Source organism: Thermobia domestica, chromosome 8 (assembly GCF_964235325.1).
Source record: "Thermobia domestica chromosome 8, izTheDome1.hap1.1, whole genome shotgun sequence".
Taxonomy (NCBI): Eukaryota; Metazoa; Arthropoda; class Insecta; order Zygentoma; family Lepismatidae; genus Thermobia; species Thermobia domestica.
The window spans coordinates 160,357,028-160,376,040 of record NC_137461.1 but is presented as its reverse complement, the minus strand read 5'-3'; the positions used below and the strand labels follow the sequence as shown (position 1 = coordinate 160,376,040).

Here is a 19,013-nt window from a genome sequence, read left to right as displayed (position 1 = left end):
GAATCTTTTCAAAGGTGATATTGCGTTGGTGCTATAAATCTAAGCCCTAACTACATAAACTTGCGCCTTAATTCTCTAGTCAACATAAACGATCACAGTCTCCTATTTTAAAATGTTGCTAACATAAGTAGATGACTCTTTATACTGTTCTACAAGCAACCAAAAGATAGTTTAAAATGGTGGTGGTTGAATATTGTTATAATTTAAAACGGTGGTGGTTGCATATTGTTGAAGGATTTGAACAAGACGCTAAAAATTTGTAAATCTTATGGGCTGAAACCGACCCGTATAACGTTGAATAGAAAAATAAGGGCACATTTATTTTTTTAAATTAAAATGAAAATTGACAAATCTACAGAAAATTTGGAATCGACCAGCGAAAACATCACGTTTCAAGATCTTGTAGTTTCCGAGATCTGTTTGTCGAAAGAATCGGACACAATTACACATGTGGATTTGGACCTATGAAATAGTTCAGATTTCCAAATACTTGTGTAATATTAGTAAAACGTTGAATAGAAAATAAGGCACATTTTTTTTTGAAATATTGAATGAAAACTGACAAATCTACTCAAAATTTGGAATTGACCAGCGAAAACAGTGAGTTTCTAGATCTTGTGGTTTCCGAGATTTCATTGTCGAAAAAATTGGACACAATCATATACCGTAAATGTAACATTTAATATATAGATTATTTTATGTAAATATGAGCTTGACAGAAATCAATTATGAGATCCAAGCACAGACTACACCACTCAGCATTAGCTCTTCGTGTATTACTATTACTATATTACCACTGTATATTGTGAATTTTAGATTTACCTAATAAACCGTTTAGAATTTCAAATATTTGTGTAATATTAGTTTAAAAGTACTTTACCATTGGAGAAATTCCAAATATTACAGAGTTAATATTTTTCTATTGATAATAATTCAATAATATAATTTAAGATCGTATGTCTAAACTTTCACTTTTTACACAAAAGATAGAAACTCTGTAACGTTTGAAATTGGATAGTAGAAACTCATAGTAAATGAGTACATGTTTGATTATAAATTATTTCATCATGAAAAATACTGAATTTATTTTTTTCTTTTTCCCTAGATTGTAAACTTCTACAAGTACAAACTAAAGCATCACAAACTGTATGATGGCCTACTTCCTTCGAAAGAGAAGAACGTTTTCTCTCAAAATATTATCACAGTTCTTCCCAACAGGGACCAATTTGGAAGGAGAATAATGATTGTTGAAGCTGGAGGTAGGTCGGTTTAGGTATATATGCAATGATATATGGGAATAGCAATACATATGCATATTTTATTAATACAGGAAGCAAATTACAACGTTTTGAATTAATTTTAAAATACTTTGAGCATTGGTGAAAAATAGGTAAATAGGAAAATTTTACTTATGTTATTATCAACTGTTTCTGGCATATAGATCTCAGTGTGCCAACTCCCGGAGCGGAAAATCAGAAAATGGCCTAAAAGTGCAGACATCATGCTTTGCCATTCTCGTCTAGATTAATTCATAAGGCTGTAATTTGCTTCCTGTAAAAATATACATATATTTTTGCCATCCTCGTATAGACATGCAGTTCTTTTTATCTGCTTTTGTAACAGTAAATACAAAATTTCTGTTTTTGTATTCAAGATTCTTCAATTATTGCTTGAGTTGCTGACTATAGTTAATAAGTTTACAAAAAATATGAATAAATATGCAGATAAAATTAGATCAATGTCGTCATATATTGCTAATTCTTTGGTAGGAAAGTACGTATAAGTTGGACTACAAAACAAAGATGTAAAGTAAAATTTAATTTTAAGATTACGATTTTGTTCTTTCATTGAAAAATCGGTATTTATTAATATTGATTATCTGACCGAACTAACAGATAATCTAGTGAAACGATTGAATTGTAATACATATAGGCCTACACACAACATACAAAAATAGTTCTTTGCGACGAATTTAATATTCGTCGTAAGGGTATCGTATTCTAAGGTAATACGTAATGAGTTGAATTACAAGTTATATATAATCATCATATTGTTACACATATACTGAGCATTCTTGGATAGTAATGATTATTAACAATTCATCATTTCGATCTATTTTTAAGTAGTAGCTATGGCATTATTTAAATCAAAGAACCATCAAGTAAGTATTCTATTACATTCCTTTCGGAACTACAGTAATTCTAATAACAAAATAATACTTTTTTTTGTTTCATAATTAATTTTTCGGTAGGAATATACAATAACGTTTAAATTTATGGAAATAGGTTGAACAAATAATTGTTTCCTAACACAGATAAATGATAGGCCTAATAATTCAAAATGCTAACTCTTTTATTGAACAATTTCAAATTATCATATGATTCGTATGAAATTAGTGTTTTGTGTAGATATTTATCAAAAATTCACAGCATATTTGATTATAATTTCTGAAATATTTTTACAAATGTTCAAATAACAATTCAATTTAACTGATAGTCTTTCTTAAAAGGTACATGCATTTCAACCCTTTAGCATGTAATTAATAATAACTATAATTTTGTGAACGTTAATAAATTTTATTTAAGAACATATTTATTAACTTGTAATAGACATTAATAAATATGCCTATTAGACATGTTTTAATATAAAGTCTTGAAGTTTCCTAGTCTCACTGAAAATTTATTCATTGACGAACATATTTAGTTAACCTTCTTCAATACAAGGCATTGATACTGCTGATGTACTATTAAATTTATTCCTATTACAAATTAAAACATTATTGTGTGTTGATATTTTATTTATTAGTGTAGTACACGTTTTCCTGAAATAGTCGGTCCTTTATTGTTTTATGCTCTTTTTTTCCTTTCAGCCAAATGGAAACCAAGTAAATGCACTTTGGATGAAATATTCAAAGGCATCATTCTGTTTGTGGAAGCTGCCACAACAGAGCCTAAAACTCAAATTGCTGGGGCCATTATCATCATCGACATGAAGGGCCTTACTCTTAACCACGTGTGGCAGTTTACACCTAGTTTTGCTTGCAAAGTTGTTGAATGGGTGCAGGTAAATTATATATTTATACTTATAAACAGTAGCTGCATATAGTTTTATATATATATAATGACATCTTTAGAGTTGCAAGTAAATAATTAAATATATTATATTATTTTGGAGTTTATTTGTCCTTATTTCGTAATTCTACAAAACGTTGAAGATTAGACAGCAAGCTGGGGCACGATGACTCAGTGCTAGAGGTCTTACCTCTGGTGCGGGGGGTCCCTGGTTCGATCCCCGGCTAAGTTAGTTTCTGGTGGACAACATCGTGCTCGTGAGTTTTCTCGGGGGCACTCTCGTTTCCTTCCACTTTTCATTCCACCAATTGTTCCATCATTTACTTGCTTTAACCTTCGTCTCCCTTAGTTTAACAGGCATAATTGCGGGACATTAAACTCAAAGATTTCATTTCATTTCATTTTAAACAGCAAGCTATTAACACTTTACCTCCTATCCGATGTAAATATACATGGATTCCCACGAAAATTAAATGACTAACGATATATATTTACACCGCTTATTTCAAAATTCTAAACAAAATGTAATGTTGTCACTATCATTGTATTATGGCTTCAGTTATCATTTTAAACCTTTTTCTTTTAAATAAATGAGTACATAAATAATAATAATAATAATAATAATAATAATAATAATAATAATAATAATAATAATAATAAACATTTCAAATGTACAAAGGATATCTAGCTCAGATTGTTTTCTGAAATGTTTATGCATATATGACTCGCTCCAGGTTCCGTTTCTTTCTTCGGGTTTCCTTATAGAATTTCCCCCCTATTTTTCACTGAATACATTTCATAACAAATTGAAGAAAAGAAATATAGGTTGAATTGTTATTTCAACTAGCTCATAAAAATAGAAATAAATGTCTTCTTTTTCACATTTTGATATGTTTTACTTATTTCTAATTAAAAATACTACTACACACACAGATATGGAAATTGCTTTTAAGGCACGGGAAAATGACCGACAAAATTTCATTACGTAACATTTATAAATAAATACTAGTAACCTTTTAATAATGATAAATATTACTCAAAAGCCAAAAGGGCGTTTGGCATTTATAACGCTAGGGTTTAGTGTTAAAACAACGCTGCTGTCAAAATGGTAGTAACAAATGCAAGATCATTACTTAGTCTGTGTCCTTTGACATATACTCCTCATCTCGTTATGTCTAACTTTAATTATTTCTGCAACACTCGAAACGTGATTTACTTCTGCAGAAAGCTTGCAGTGCACTGCTTGTTTTAAGGGATTTTGAGATTATTCACCTTGTTAATTGCTCCGTCTGACTACGACTTACTTCGTAATCTTAAAATGAAAACTGTGAAAAACGGGTTCAGAAAATAGCAGCAATAGATGTATTTAAACACCAGACAAATAATTCTTTCTGGAAATGTTGAACTATGCTATCAACTACGTGCTAGATGTGTTAAATTTTAGAGTAAATATTTGGAATATCACGAAAGTTACCATGGTTCTAGATCCCCCCCTCTCTTTCCCTTAATTGAAAACGAGAGAGTTTGATTCCATTTCCATGTCTATGACATGAACAGATGTATCTATTCTGTGTATTTTACTCATTTCTGTAATTGGAAATTTAAACTGTGAATTTAAGTGAACTCGATCTTTCTTGTAATCTAAATGTACCCAGAGGGATTAAGACAAGTTTAACTGCCGCTAAATTACTTTGTTTTGATAACTTCTTCTAAAAAGATACTAAAAAAATGTACACGTCAAGTTTGGAGCTTAAGGAAATGTAGTACTTTTTTCGATGAAATAATGACTGACTGTTAAAGAATCAAATATTTACAAATGTAAGCCCACAATGGATAATAAAATGTGAAAGTGACACTATGTAACTTTAGAAAAAGCCCTCCGTTTTACATTTACTGGTATTTGACAACTTTTTAAGTATGTTTGGGAGCAGTATCTGGAACGTTATAACGAAGTATTTTGAACTCAGTCTGGTAGTCGGATTTTCAATAATTATTAAGATTAAAAAAGAAATAACTTCGTCGTAGTAGTAATCATCTTGTTCAGGCATGTTCAAAGATAATATCCAGCACCTTCTATTTTAATTGTAAATAAGATGTACAAATGCTTTAGTTTCAAATAATAGTTATCAGAAAATATTACTCAACCTGAATAATTTAAGGATAAGATACAGGGTTTTCCAAAGAAATACAGATAGTCATTTTGTTCATACATTTCTAATTAATGTGTGGAATATGTGCACTCTATATAATAAATCTATAATTACAACTGCTCAAAGAAGAAATATCGCATTATTATCCAACGGTCAGGACCTGTAGAAGACCTCACAAAAGGGAAGATAACTAACTAGAACTGTCAAGAGCATAAATAATTAACAATGTAACATCATTGTGAAAGTGTTCCAACTATTTTTACATTATTGCAATTGAACAAGTTCATGCTTTGAGTATTACTTGGAGAAAATATTTTATATATGTTAAGATTGTTCGTTGAAAAGTATTGTTTGTTATTACTATTTAATTTTGTTTCTAAATGTTCTTAAATTTGAAAGTCAAAACTTATCGTCAATACTATACTATTTTTATTGAAATTTTAGGAATGCATTCCACTTCGACTAAAGGCCATTCATATTGTTAACCAGCCATATGTTTTCAACATGGTATTTGCTATATTTAAACCATTTCTAGGAGAAAAACTGAGGAATAGGGTAGGTACAGAATAATTTGTTTATTCGGTTTGTCTTTTAAAAATTAAATATTAAGAAATTTATGGGTAAATTCTTATTTTCATTTCTTAGTTGTTGTAATGTACTATATTCATAGAAATTTATTATAGTAGTATTAACATATGGAACCAGACATAAAGAACATGTTTGATAATCAATACTTGTATGTTGATCGTATGAATATAATTAGTAGATGGGATAAAGAATGTGTTAATTTAGTTTATATTATTATTATTATTATTATTATTCTACACAGCTGAAAAATCTACTAATGTTCACTGTGGCATTTGCCAAAGCCATAAAGATGAAATTTGTCATAGATGAATTCTAAAATATTATTAGCATTTATCGAAAAAATGTATAAATAATTTTATATATATATATATATATATATATATATATATATATATATATATATATATTATGCGTAGTTTTTGAGAAAAATCGAGCAAAATAATTTTTGTAAACCTAAAAGTTGACCTGTATGAGAACTTTTAAATATTAATTTGTTTAATTAAAATATTATGACAAATAATATATACCAATTTTTGCAGTCAAAATGTTATGCACATATGTTTGTAGAGGGTAAGGCCTACTACTAACTATGAGATAAATCCTGGGAAAACTTACGATTTATCTTAGGACAAATGTTACGAAATATCTCGTAGGAAATCCTACCCTTTTGTGCCATACACGTGAAGGTTTTTTCTGCCTGACCGAATGACATTGCGAGATGTTGATCCATGGTGCATTGCAGTAAAATGGTGTCTACAGATGAACAAGCAATTGGCAGTGTGGGAATAGTGTTAACATGCTCATGATTCCCTCTTAAATATCGTGCACAAGTCACTTCGTATCGTGGACAAATATAGAGGCTGGCGGGGGAAAACAAATTTGTTTTCACTTTCTCTCACCTGATCTCTTAAATCGAAATCTTACGAATTTTCTTTCCGAAATAAAGCGTGTTCTAAACAAGTGAAATCTCATAGAATCGTTCAGAACATAGGAGATGGCATGCGGTCTGGTGCCATACACGTTGAGATTTTGACTCTAGGAAAACTCGTAAGAGATTTTGCTAGGATCTATCCTATAATGTAACAGCAGATTCAAATACTGCATTATAACTTAATCTTAATAATAATAAAAATGAGAGATGTCAACTCAGTAAATTATACAAAAAATATGTAAGCAAAGATGTAGCATTCCATTGAACCCAAATAGAAAAAAAAAACTGTTCTTAGATATATTTTTAAATAAAATAATACATCGGCCATTTCATATCAAGCAGTAGGTAGCGAAACTTCAGAAACTCAATATTTATTCATTTAGTAAAGTTTAATTTCCTTTGGGATGCGTATGATTTTACCGAAGAAACTGCAATAACGTGTAATTTTACCTAAAAATTTGAATTCACTTTCTATTGAGAGTTTTAAATGTTACATTTTGATATACACGGTTATATTCTTCCTGTTTTCCTTACCGTAAGAATAACTAGGAGTACTTCGATATGGTATCGTTAATAGGGAGATTATTACACTTGTATATTCAAATTGTAATTAAGAAAGTTCTAAAGACTATTCTTTCTCTTCTAAAAGTTTCATGGAATGATCTTATAAGACAAGTATGTTAAATTAAAATTTACTAAATCACATTTAACACCTATGAGTCTTTTTTATACAATTAGACGAACAGTCACATTTCTAACTGTGATTGTCATTAATTGTACGTACACGTCTACCGAACGGAGCTAGAAACCCAGTTCAGGTGCTAAGGATGGCCCCAACAGTACGTGCGATTACAAGTCTTACATGCTAAAATGCGCAACTTGACTTATTTACATGTCCTTAGTACCTCAGTGGTAGAGCATTTACCTCTGGTGCGTGAGATCCCTGGTTCGATCCTAATTTGCTCCAAATGGTCTTATGGTGGACAAACACCATGTGCATGGGTGTTTACGATATTCTTCCGTTTCCTCCCTCTTTTTTCACTCATTATCAGCATTACCATACCTCAGTGCATAATTGTGACACATAAAAGTGGAAATTTGATTTCATTGATTTATTTATTAGTTTCGAATTTTAGAAAAAATCTACTACAAGACTTGATCGGTGACGGATCAGTCAATGATCTTTATAGGGAATATAATCCAATTTAAACCTTGATTTTGGAATAGTTTGTGTATGCGTTTTCTTACCAATTTTTGTTCTTCGCAAACCATTATGTATTATTAACACTATACAGTTTGCAATTATTATTTATCAATCGCTTAGGTGATATTTCATTTCTTTATGCCCAACCATAAGCTCAAGGTTATAGGGTTTATATGGAGCTTGTAAGTCAAACTTAACTCTGTATTGAAATCCTTTTATTGCATTCTTCACTGACAAAAGATGATCAGGTAATCATAAAAATAAACTAATCGCTGAGCAAAGCAACCAATTATTATAAAACTAGTATCTAGTTTGCTTTGCCTCAGCGATGAGTTTATTTCTATTATATTATAAATAGACAAAGCTGGTATAATGGATAATATTATTATCAGCTAATCAGTATAAATATCTACTTGACGTAAGTTCATGTTTTAAAATCCATGAACATTTTCTTAACAACGATCATATACTCAGTAACAATTAAAATATAAATAACTCAAATATAACTTTACAGTAATTAGCAAATATAGCCTATAACATAATAAAAACTTATCTTCTGCTGCTAGTATGCAAACTTTGTACTACTCATGGTCAAACCAAACATTCATTACTTAATAATTATTTGGTAAATTCATTATTGTTTAATATCTCGTTAATTTCTGTAATCATATCAGTTCTGAGATGAGTCTCAAAGTTTCAAATCACTTTTACTATGACAATCATACACTAGAATCTTGAAAGTATCATAGATGCGGTTCTACGAAACGTTCCAATTTTGTTATGGAATGATTCATATGGACGATAGTACACAACAAAATATTCTTTAAAAACTCAATACAGGAAAGTGAATGAGAAATGTATAAAAAACGATACATCGTAATTAATTGGCAATCATAAACCAAATAGGAAATATTAGTAAATAATAATATATGATCTCAAAAGAAGTGTCAAATTCAATCTTATGTAGTCTTTTTACTGTAAAATGCAAATAAATGTTTAAAAGAGAGACACGAGAGGTCTTTGTTTGGTATAATTCTAACGATGGGAACACAGGATATTTAAAGAATATGGATATCTGCAGTTTATCAGTAAAACTGGACTGGTGTTACCAAATAAGAAAAAGATAAACAATAAATTAATTGTAGACGTTTGTACGAAGTACCGACTAAATACAGCATAAAAATTAACTTAGACTTCTTGTTATCGAATATATTATTATTCATAGAAGAATATGATTGTATCCTAAATGAAGGTTTCATAGAGTAACTGAAAACAAGAGAAATTTAAGATTCAACTTACTTCTTGGGTATTAGTTTTAACTTAACTCTACATAAACATTCTGTGAATCAAGTTGATTGAAACTGCGGTTGAGTAAGAGAGTAATATGCAAAACTACTTACGTGAAGAATATTTTAATTTGAATATATATTAAAAACTGTACCCAACATGGATAAGTAATGAAAATTTACATCTGAATATTGTATTTTTGATTTTCAGATTCATTTTCATGGATCAAACATGGAGAACCTTCACCAGCATGTTGATCCAAAATTTTTGCCAGAACAATATGATGGACAAATGTGCTTGCCTCCAGTTCCAGGCAACACTTGGGGTGAACTTCTAGGAAAATGTGATAAACAATTTGAAGGTAAGCGATATAACATTATAGGCACGTATATTATTAAATAGCCTCAACACACATTAATCTTCAATACACTAAACTTTCGCCAATCCGGCCCTTAGTAGTCTGGTACCATATCTGGCGTCTGCCACATAACGTTACAACAATCTATCAACGATTATATTTGTTTATACTGTAGCTGCGGAAAATTGAGTTGAGTTTATTTTGAGTTGATTTCAGCAGCGAGGCCATATGAAATGGGACCTACTGATTAACGTAGGATCCGAACCACATGAGCTCCCGCCGGGAATCGAACCCGGGTCTTCCACGCCAAAGGCACTTACGCTAACCGCTTAGCCTCGAAGGAGCTCACTGTAGCAGCGGAAAAATGCATACAGTGCTGTTTTAGCTTCCGTTTATTGTTCCTTGGAAAGTAGTTGCGTGATAATGCATGCCACAGTCGAGCATCTTCATTGCTTCAACTGAATATTTGGGACTTGTTCCATAATGAGTAGTAGTTTACGTACAATCTGTAGCATTAAGTTTCTCTAGTTTTTAGTGATAATGTATATAACTTTATATATAATAAAGTGTAATACGGTATGTGCTAAATTCAATTTCAAACACACTCAATAATCCGGCACTTTCGCTAATCCAGCGCCCCTCTTTGCAAGAAATGGTCGGATTAGTGTGTCTATTGCATTTAATTTCCTAAATAAGATTGATAAGCATATCATTTAGGATTGTGTTTAGGTGAGAGAAACAAATGATTTTGGGTAGTAACGGTGTTTGAGTACCTAAGCTATATTTGTCTTTAGCCCATTGATTTACATGGAAAATTATTTTTCTATTTTCTTGGAGTAAACTATAATTTTGGTGATATGTTGCTGATTTCTTCGTAAGTTTAATTAAATGGACGTTGCTTTTGGAAAACAAATTGCATTATATAAAATTTAATATTATGTAAATTAAATTTAATCATCAAATGTGAAAAATATATATAAAATAATTTAATTTTCGTGAAATAAAAGTCACTTAAGTGTATTTCAAGAAGTCAGCAAAATAAAACCATTGAAACTCCAATTTATTTCAACAAAAACAGAAGAATAATTTCCATGTAAATAAATAGACTGAAAACAAAGATGGCGCATTTATTCAATACCATTAAGCACTTTGGAAGATGAACAGTTGAACATAAGAGGATCAGATATCTCTAATCTAACTCTTAAAAAAAAATCTCATTTCCTTCAAATTTAATTATGAATAATCCTTGTACTTCCAAAACTTACTTTCATGCAATCTTAATCAGGGAATATAAAAATAAAAGTTGAAGCATATAATGAATGGACTCACCGGGAAGTGGGCAATGCAAAATCACTTTCCCTATATATTTCTGAAGTTCATTTGTTAAATAATGGTGTAGCTTGTAGAAGGGCAGGGTCAAGTTGGGTGTATTCTTCAGCGTAGCAAGTCAATGATTCCAAATCATGCTTTTTTTAATTATTATCCAGTATTTAATGTACATTTTAACCATCTCATCTTATTTGTTTTATATCATAATATTTATCAGTGTTAAGTCTTGGTTGTTTTAAAGTAATATCCATTTTCTAAACTACTCTTAGGATTTTTTAAAAGTATGTTTGTTCTCTTTCTGAACAATCGAACATTACAAGAGAGACTTCAGGCCGTGGACTTGCAGATAACGTGATATACAGGTTTTACAGGAATTTCCATAGTATATAATAATAATAATAATAATAATAATAATAATAATAATAATAATAATAATATAAACAGAAGTAGCATTTGCCTTATATATTAGATAAAAAGATTAAATATTTTTGTAGTACTTTATTCTTTGATTAAAATACAAGAAAAAGTTCCTATTTGGATATTTTTGCCACATCTATTCAGAAACTTTGGTATGTAGTCACTTAGTAGGAACAATATTAAAGGATATTTTATTCTAATTATACGTATTCTCATATATATAATATTAGTTCAATACTCAGTTACTTTTACTCTTAGGGTAACAGAAGTGGATAGTAAAAAAATGAAATCTATTTAAGTAATAAAGTAAGAGAAAATCAAGCAATTCCTCAAATATGTATTACATGGTTTCCACAGCAAACCACGAGAGCCTCTTTCGAAGCTAAATAATTAAAGTTATCACTTTCCATGTGCGAGTTCTAGGAATCAAACCTGTATGGTATGGATCCCACGTTAGGCTGTACCTTGCATCTTGAGTGTTCTCGCTGCTGAAAAAGAACGTTAAGTTCTAAATAATCAACAAATCAAGTTGCTAAAGTACTAAACAAATCAGGTTTAGTACTTTAGCACGGAGTTTTGTTTTTTAGTTTTGTTAACACATTCTGCTGCTGTCAACACTTTAACAGTTATTTATTGCCGATCAAAGTCTTCCAATTGGGTTACCTCTCCCATAATAATTACTTATTTGTGGACCGTGCCCAGTACTACTAAATTGAAGTAGCTACGTAGTTCTCTCCCCACCATCAAAACTTCTGTAACCTTACTGGGTATCGAATATCGGACCACATGCATCAAAATAAAGTATCTAATCATTTAGCTCACAACATTGATTAATAATAATAATAATAATAATAATAATAATAATAATAATAATAATAATAATAATAATAATAATAATAATAATAATAATAATAATAATACACAAATGTAAAGAATTAGAGCTTTTGATTAAGAACGATTTTCACTTACAGCATAGCGAAGACGTGGGGAAATAACTAGTCCTAATCAAGGGTAAGTGGATCTGAAAAGATAGGGAGATGCATGACGTCACGCTGTCCCCCATGCCCATCTTTGTCCATTGTAAATTTTTAGGAAGTAGAAGGACGCCGTAGATATTTTCTGGAAGTGGGGGAACTGCCTTCCTCCGCATTCCTCTTCACTTTTACTCCTGGTCTTAATAATAAGCGGCAAATATCTGTTTGTGCGTTATACTAATTCCTAATAATAAACAATCACGCTAATAAAGATTACTATCTGCTCTATTGCTTGCCTTCCTGACGCTAATAGATGTCCCTACCTGTGCTATCAGGTATAAATTGTGCAGACTATTTGCCGAGTTAAAATTATTGTGACGATTCAATTGCAACGTAAAAAATGTACTATTTCAATTTAATTATTTCAGTAATATTTATAATTTGTTAAATGTAAATAATTGAGCTTTTAATTAAAGATTAACCTATAGAGTACAGGAGACCGATAACTCGGGCGGAACTACCACTCTAAACGAAACGTCAACTTACATATTAATAATGGTAACGTTTAATCTTCATGGTTCCACAGATATGCATCCCAATTCATAGAATAAAATTAGAAAAATGCCCACCGTCACAGGTTGTACTGTAATAACGTGTTGGAAGCGTTGCGACAGATGACTGAATGCAACGCAAGATTATTTTAAATTTAAAAATTAGTTCAGTAATTCAATTTCGTATTCTATGACAAAGTAACATATTCCAAATATGGTAATTTCTGAAAGTTGATAATTCGTTAGCGTTTACAGTTACCTTCAGTCGTACTTCTAAATTCTGAAGAAAGTAACCAAAATTTGGTAATTTGGTTTTACAAATTCTTTGGGTTTTACAATTTTTAAAGCTTCATATAAAACTTTCTGATTAGATGTAAACCAAAGATTAATCTAACAGAAACATATTAATCTCATTCAATACACATTTAGTATTTATAATATGTAAATTATGAACACAACTAATAATCTTTCTTCTTTTCTTCTAGTTGGCAATTCATTTGGCTACAAGAATAATAAGAAGATTAAAGCGTGATAAGTGAAAGGAATGCTATGATCTTTTATTTCTCTCTCATGACACTTTGAATTAAATGAACAATTATTTTCTTTATTAGTGGTGCTAAAGATGGTGCAAAGTACTAAAAGCATATGTGCAAATGTAAATATTTCGTAAAATAATGACGCAATGTTACGTAAAGGAAGATGTTACCAGTGAAAAGAGACTGATCGTCAGAAAGAACGACTAGGAAAGTAAAGGTGAAACTTCGTAAATATGAAAATGAAGAAATACCATATTATTGATATACGATATATGGTAGATATTTGGACTTACATACATACAAAACATAACTTTTTAATATATATTATTTTTATATGACAATTTGTGTAGTATGTTTATAAATACTTGTAGATTATATCTGTTAAAAGTATTTTTGTTTGTTCCTAAGTACGTGGTAAAGACATGACCAATTTTGTTGCCATTTCCAAATGAGCATTTTCAATATACTATTCAGTGGGAAATAAAATACAAAGTATAGGAACTAGGCGCAACGTGTTATGAATTTTGAATGATGAACTTCAGTTTAAGCTTGTACAGCTTTCGGAGTTAGTTCAGTAATGAAAATACTGTGGAGAATAGTATGATTATACAAAATTGTTGTATAATATGCTTTGATAATTTTGTACAAAAATAAATATGAAATTACATTTTTTTTGTATAGTGTACGATTTTGCTACTATCTTTTTATACAAATTTATTGAAGATTCGTAAGGGAAAATGTAGTTAAAATGTTTATTTATGCCGATCACTGTCACAAGTTTCTAAATGTGTAGTCACTAGCAAGAATAGATAGATGTACACTCTACATATTCTTTTGCGGGTAACTTCTAAACGACTCGACCAATTGTATTCAGCTTTCTTTGATGCAGAGAAGACTTAATTCTCTGCATAACTAAAAACTGCTCAAATTGTTCAATTTGTTTAGTCAAGCTATTGATAAAAGAACATGTAGAATGTGTACCTATACTTATTTTTGCTTGTAACGTTACAAGATGTCATGGCGTCCTATATTTATTGTTGTAAAACGATATTCGTAATTTCTCTTAAGTCTTTTATATGGAGCATAAGCACATAGTGAAGACTTCTTGAGGATAAAAAAGTACAATTGTACTATGAATGTAAAAGAAAAGTTACGATACAAGTGATTTAAAGTAAGTGTAGGTTTCATAACATATCACAATATGAAAACATATATGCAGTTTCAAATATTGATCAATGTATTTGGTGTACTTTATTCAAAATAATTATCTATAGCATTTACGGAAGTGTAGAAGTACAAGAAAACGCAATTATAATTTACTTGCTTTCATACCTTGTTTATTGAGCCTTGATCCGATTCTTTGTTGGTAAAGATATGAATTAGGGAGTGATCCCTATCAGTTCTTCTCATATAGTATGTAGAGTTCAATGATCGATTCTCGTAAAATTTAGTACAATGCACTCTGTAACTGAAATCTCTATAAAATATCACCATACAGGATTACACGATTAAAATGAAAGTTCATGCAAACTGTTTTAAAGTTATTAATCCTTGCAACACGAAGATGTAGTTAAACCTCATAAATTTATGTTCCTTACCAGTGTATATAGATTGTAAATTAAGCTCTAAATAAATATCAGTCTGGTGTGATTTATGAATACTAAAATAAATATTATTTACAGTTGTCTGTTGAACTACTATGCTGGCTTACAAAATTTAACACTCTCTCTCACAGGTCTGCTAATCAATTCTAACTTTCTCTGATCATGGACTATCAGATTTGTTTAATGCTGCGTAAGGTTTAATTTATACACATAATACATAATTCAATTTATAGTTCGGATCATCTCTTTTTTTATATATATATATTCTTTAGAGTGTCAAATGTTATTCTTTCTTCATAGTTTTACTTTCTGTATAATGTCTTCTATAAGCCCTGGCTTTTTGTCATTTATTGATATCTATTAGTTCTATTCACAATAGAAACTAATGATTGTATAGTTTGAATGAAATGATTTTACGGATCATAGAATGTACTGTATAAATAATATTGAATTGGAAAATGTACTTTTTTCGCATTGGATAAAAATCTAACATGTCAGATTATTAGAGATAACTTTCATACATACATAAAAATGCAAACATTGATTTTTAGAACTTGGAAATTTTTCAGTGGGAACTCATGTGGTTTAGATTCCACGTTAGAATGTAAGCTCACTCTCAAAGTTTTGGTGCTGAAAATAAAGTTAAACTATGGTCTAGTGGTTGTGGAGGAGAACCAGTATTAATATTCAAAATACAATATACCACGTAGGTATTGTTATAAGTAAAGAAATTATGCATATTACTTTCTTCCGGGGGGGGGGGGATACTTACAACCTTGTTTCCTAACTTGTTCATCCAATATTTGCCTCAATTTGTTTGAAGTTCTTTTTGTCTCTGCCACTTAATGAGCCTTTAGGGATGATTTAATCAATGATTGATCTTTTCAAAATTCAATTTTACTTATTTAATATAATCAGCAAACTTTTTTCAACAGGCTGTCCTTTCTAGATCAAAAGCTTGTAGTGGGGGAAACTTTATTATTTGTCTGTTTCCATAAGTTTATTTGTTTGAAAAGAAATGAATCATTTCCTAACTTACGTTGGGAAGCGCTTTTTAATATTCTCTCTAGCCATGTGTTAAATACTTTTCATTTAATCATTCTTTTCCAGTACAGGCTGAGTTTGTATTGTTTGTATTATTGTTCTGATACGTCATCTTCTATACTTCTTTATAATAAGTAAAAAAGGACATACCTCTGGATATGAAGTATGATTAATAATCTCCAGAATTCTATATGTATGAAAAAATATTTCGTGTATTACGAACGAACAACTCTTAAAACTTGGAATCACATGACATAGTTTGCAGTAAGCAAATATTATTATTTTATAAAAAGATGGCATTTTATATATGGTTGTATGTTATAATACATTTTAATATAATCTTTTTAAAAAACTAACAACCTGTATATTATTGTTTTAAAATGAATAAAATTTAAATGGTTGGTATTATACTGTTTTTGATTTGTACATTTGAGAGTGATATATTTGTGATGCATTTTCACAATAGAAATGAACAAAAAGTTTTCTTAAGTTGGAAGCTTTCATCAATGTATCTTTGACCGATTCTAATCCGAACAAACAGAAGTTATCCGTAATCATTCGAGGAAATGTATAACATATTTGATGAAAATCATATATATACACACAGGGTGAACTATTTATCTTGATACGCCCTTGTAACTTCTAAATTAACAGAAAATAAACACTGAAATTTTGTATCGTGCACATATCGGAAGGGAGACATTGTTTGACATATTCTGCGGTACCATCAGGTTAGCCATGTTACCAATCCAACATAAAGTTTTATATTTTTTTCCGATGTCATTACGTTAGGCTATTTGATAATTCAAATACACGTGTTAAATAAAAATTTATATGAAATATGTCATTCATTGTTTCAAATTAAGAACGCTACAGTTTCCCCAAACATCCAAATTTTGGTGACTTCTAAGGAGTAACAATGCAATGGCTTTCGAATAGATGTGAAGATCATAATGCCGTTTACAACAACTTGATATTTGAGACAATTTGCAGATATGATAAATACTACTAAAGCTTCCAACTCTGCTTAGAAGTACGTAATTCTGAGAACATGTTATAATTATACCTACAAAGAGGTATTGTTGTAAGAAACGAAGTAAATCAAAATTGTTTTAAAAAGTTCCCAGAAATACGCTATTTTAACCAAAATATCAAAATTTGTTTTTCATATCTCCGGAATGATTTCAGATCAAACTATTGTAAATGGTATTATGAGCTTTGCCTATTGAAAACCACCTACGTAACCGGACGTGATACTTACCTGAACACTTTTTCGAAATAAAGTCCTTTGAAAAAGTTGATGACCGTAGTAGGGATGGCCAAAAATTTTCGGATCCGGATGTCCCGGAACCAGTGAGATCCGGATCCGGACCCAGATCCGGATCTCGGATCCGAACCTCAGATCCGGATCTCGGATCTGGGTCCGAAATTCGGATCTCGGACCTGGATCCGGATCTCGGATCTGGATCCGAAATTCGGAACTCGGATCTGGGTCCGGATCTCGGATCTGGATTCAAAATTCGAATCTCAGATCTTGATTCGTATCCAAACCTACATCTGAAATTGTGACGATAAAATTGAATATCTAAAATTCGTTAAAACTTCTTTTAGGGTTCACTGATATAGTAGGTTGCTGTGCTTTTAAATGTTTCCGTAACACGTTTGTGCTATCTTTGTTCTTTATTTTATTTTAACCTTGCAATATTTACATGTTGCACTTTCTGTCGAAGTCTCTTTAGTAAAATGTTTCCAAGTTTGTTTCTTCCCATTTCAGAGTATAGTGGACTGTCTGAAAACTGATGTAAATGGTAACAAATTATTCTGTTTAGCTCCTCTTCGAAACTTAATGTTAGCTTCACATTGAAAATATTTATTTTATTCTTAGAAAATACATTTTCTTCTTTTCTCTTTTTCAAATGAAATATCTTTTAGATAAGGCCCTTCTAATCGCAGGGATAGTAGACAAAACAAACTCTTTATTAATAGAAGTTTCTGACTCACGAGTCCAACTACCAACAAATGTAATAATGAATCTTTCACTTGGAAGGTATATACAACAAAAAAATATAGACTGGTTGGCGTGGAACAACAGTAGATTTTTAAACATACACACGAGAATTTCAGGAGAGCGATATGGTTGTGTTCGTTGTATGACTTTATTACCTAACTTATGGCTTGCCCTTCTGAGGTCGGGAGTTTGTTGAAGGAGTAAATATAAAAGAGATTTCTGTTATTTTTTCTTCACCCTCCTGGCTTCTTTAATCATACATTGCAGAACGTAACCAAAACACATCCATGCATCGTATTATTGAAGCGTTTTGTGTTTTGTATATTAAAGTATTCAAAAATATTTAACATATTCTCATTTGTTAATGTGATCTCAGGTTCAATTCTCGGTGGTAACATACATGAAAAAATTGAAAGCTGAAACAATATGAAAATAGTATATAAAAGTTAGGAAATTGATATTGAAACTTTAGCTATCTATTGGGACTGTAAGGCTGTAGTTAAATTAACCCACACGTTTCGTGAAGATATATTACGTCGTTATTGTTTATTTACTATAAGCTACCAGATACATCCTCAGAGGCCATTTTACACTGTAGTAATCAACAGATGAAAACATTGGAAAAGGAATGAAAGGAAGGTCTCCAGAGCCTTAGATCAAGGTACTAACCTAGCATTTGCCCAGTATAACTGAGGAACAACCCTGGAAAATCCTCAGTCAGTATGGCTAGTCTCCGAACTCGAACCCGGTGTTATCCAATTGCGGAGCAAGAATCCTAACAAGTAGCCTGAGCTCGCTCCGTATTATTATTATTTAATTAACGTAATGTATTAAAATTAGTGCAAATTAAACCGTACTTTCTTTATTGCTGATGTTATAGTTAATAAGCCTACATGAGACATCAGTCCCCCATCAAGAAAGAATACTAGAACTGGAATTCAGGAAGCGTGGGTGAAGAGAT

The 19,013-nt window shown here is 30.7% G+C and overlaps 1 protein-coding gene across 2 annotated transcripts in view; it reads left to right on the top strand.

Moving 5' to 3' along the window:
* The window catches only part of LOC145693318 (alpha-tocopherol transfer protein-like), a 143,605-nt gene extending 127,153 nt beyond the window's left edge, over positions 1-16,452 (top strand). For both annotated transcript variants that reach the window (XM_081769200.1, XM_081769199.1), the window contains 5 exons: positions 1,106-1,259; positions 2,870-3,063; positions 5,666-5,776; positions 9,442-9,592; positions 13,346-16,452. In XM_081769200.1, the coding sequence (XP_081625326.1) occupies positions 1,106-1,259; positions 2,870-3,063; positions 5,666-5,776; positions 9,442-9,592; positions 13,346-13,392 (657 nt within the window). In that variant the 3' untranslated portion in view covers positions 13,393-16,452. The remainder of the gene's footprint in view (positions 1-1,105; positions 1,260-2,869; positions 3,064-5,665; positions 5,777-9,441; positions 9,593-13,345) is intronic.
* The last annotated feature ends 2,561 nt before the right edge of the window (positions 16,453-19,013 follow it).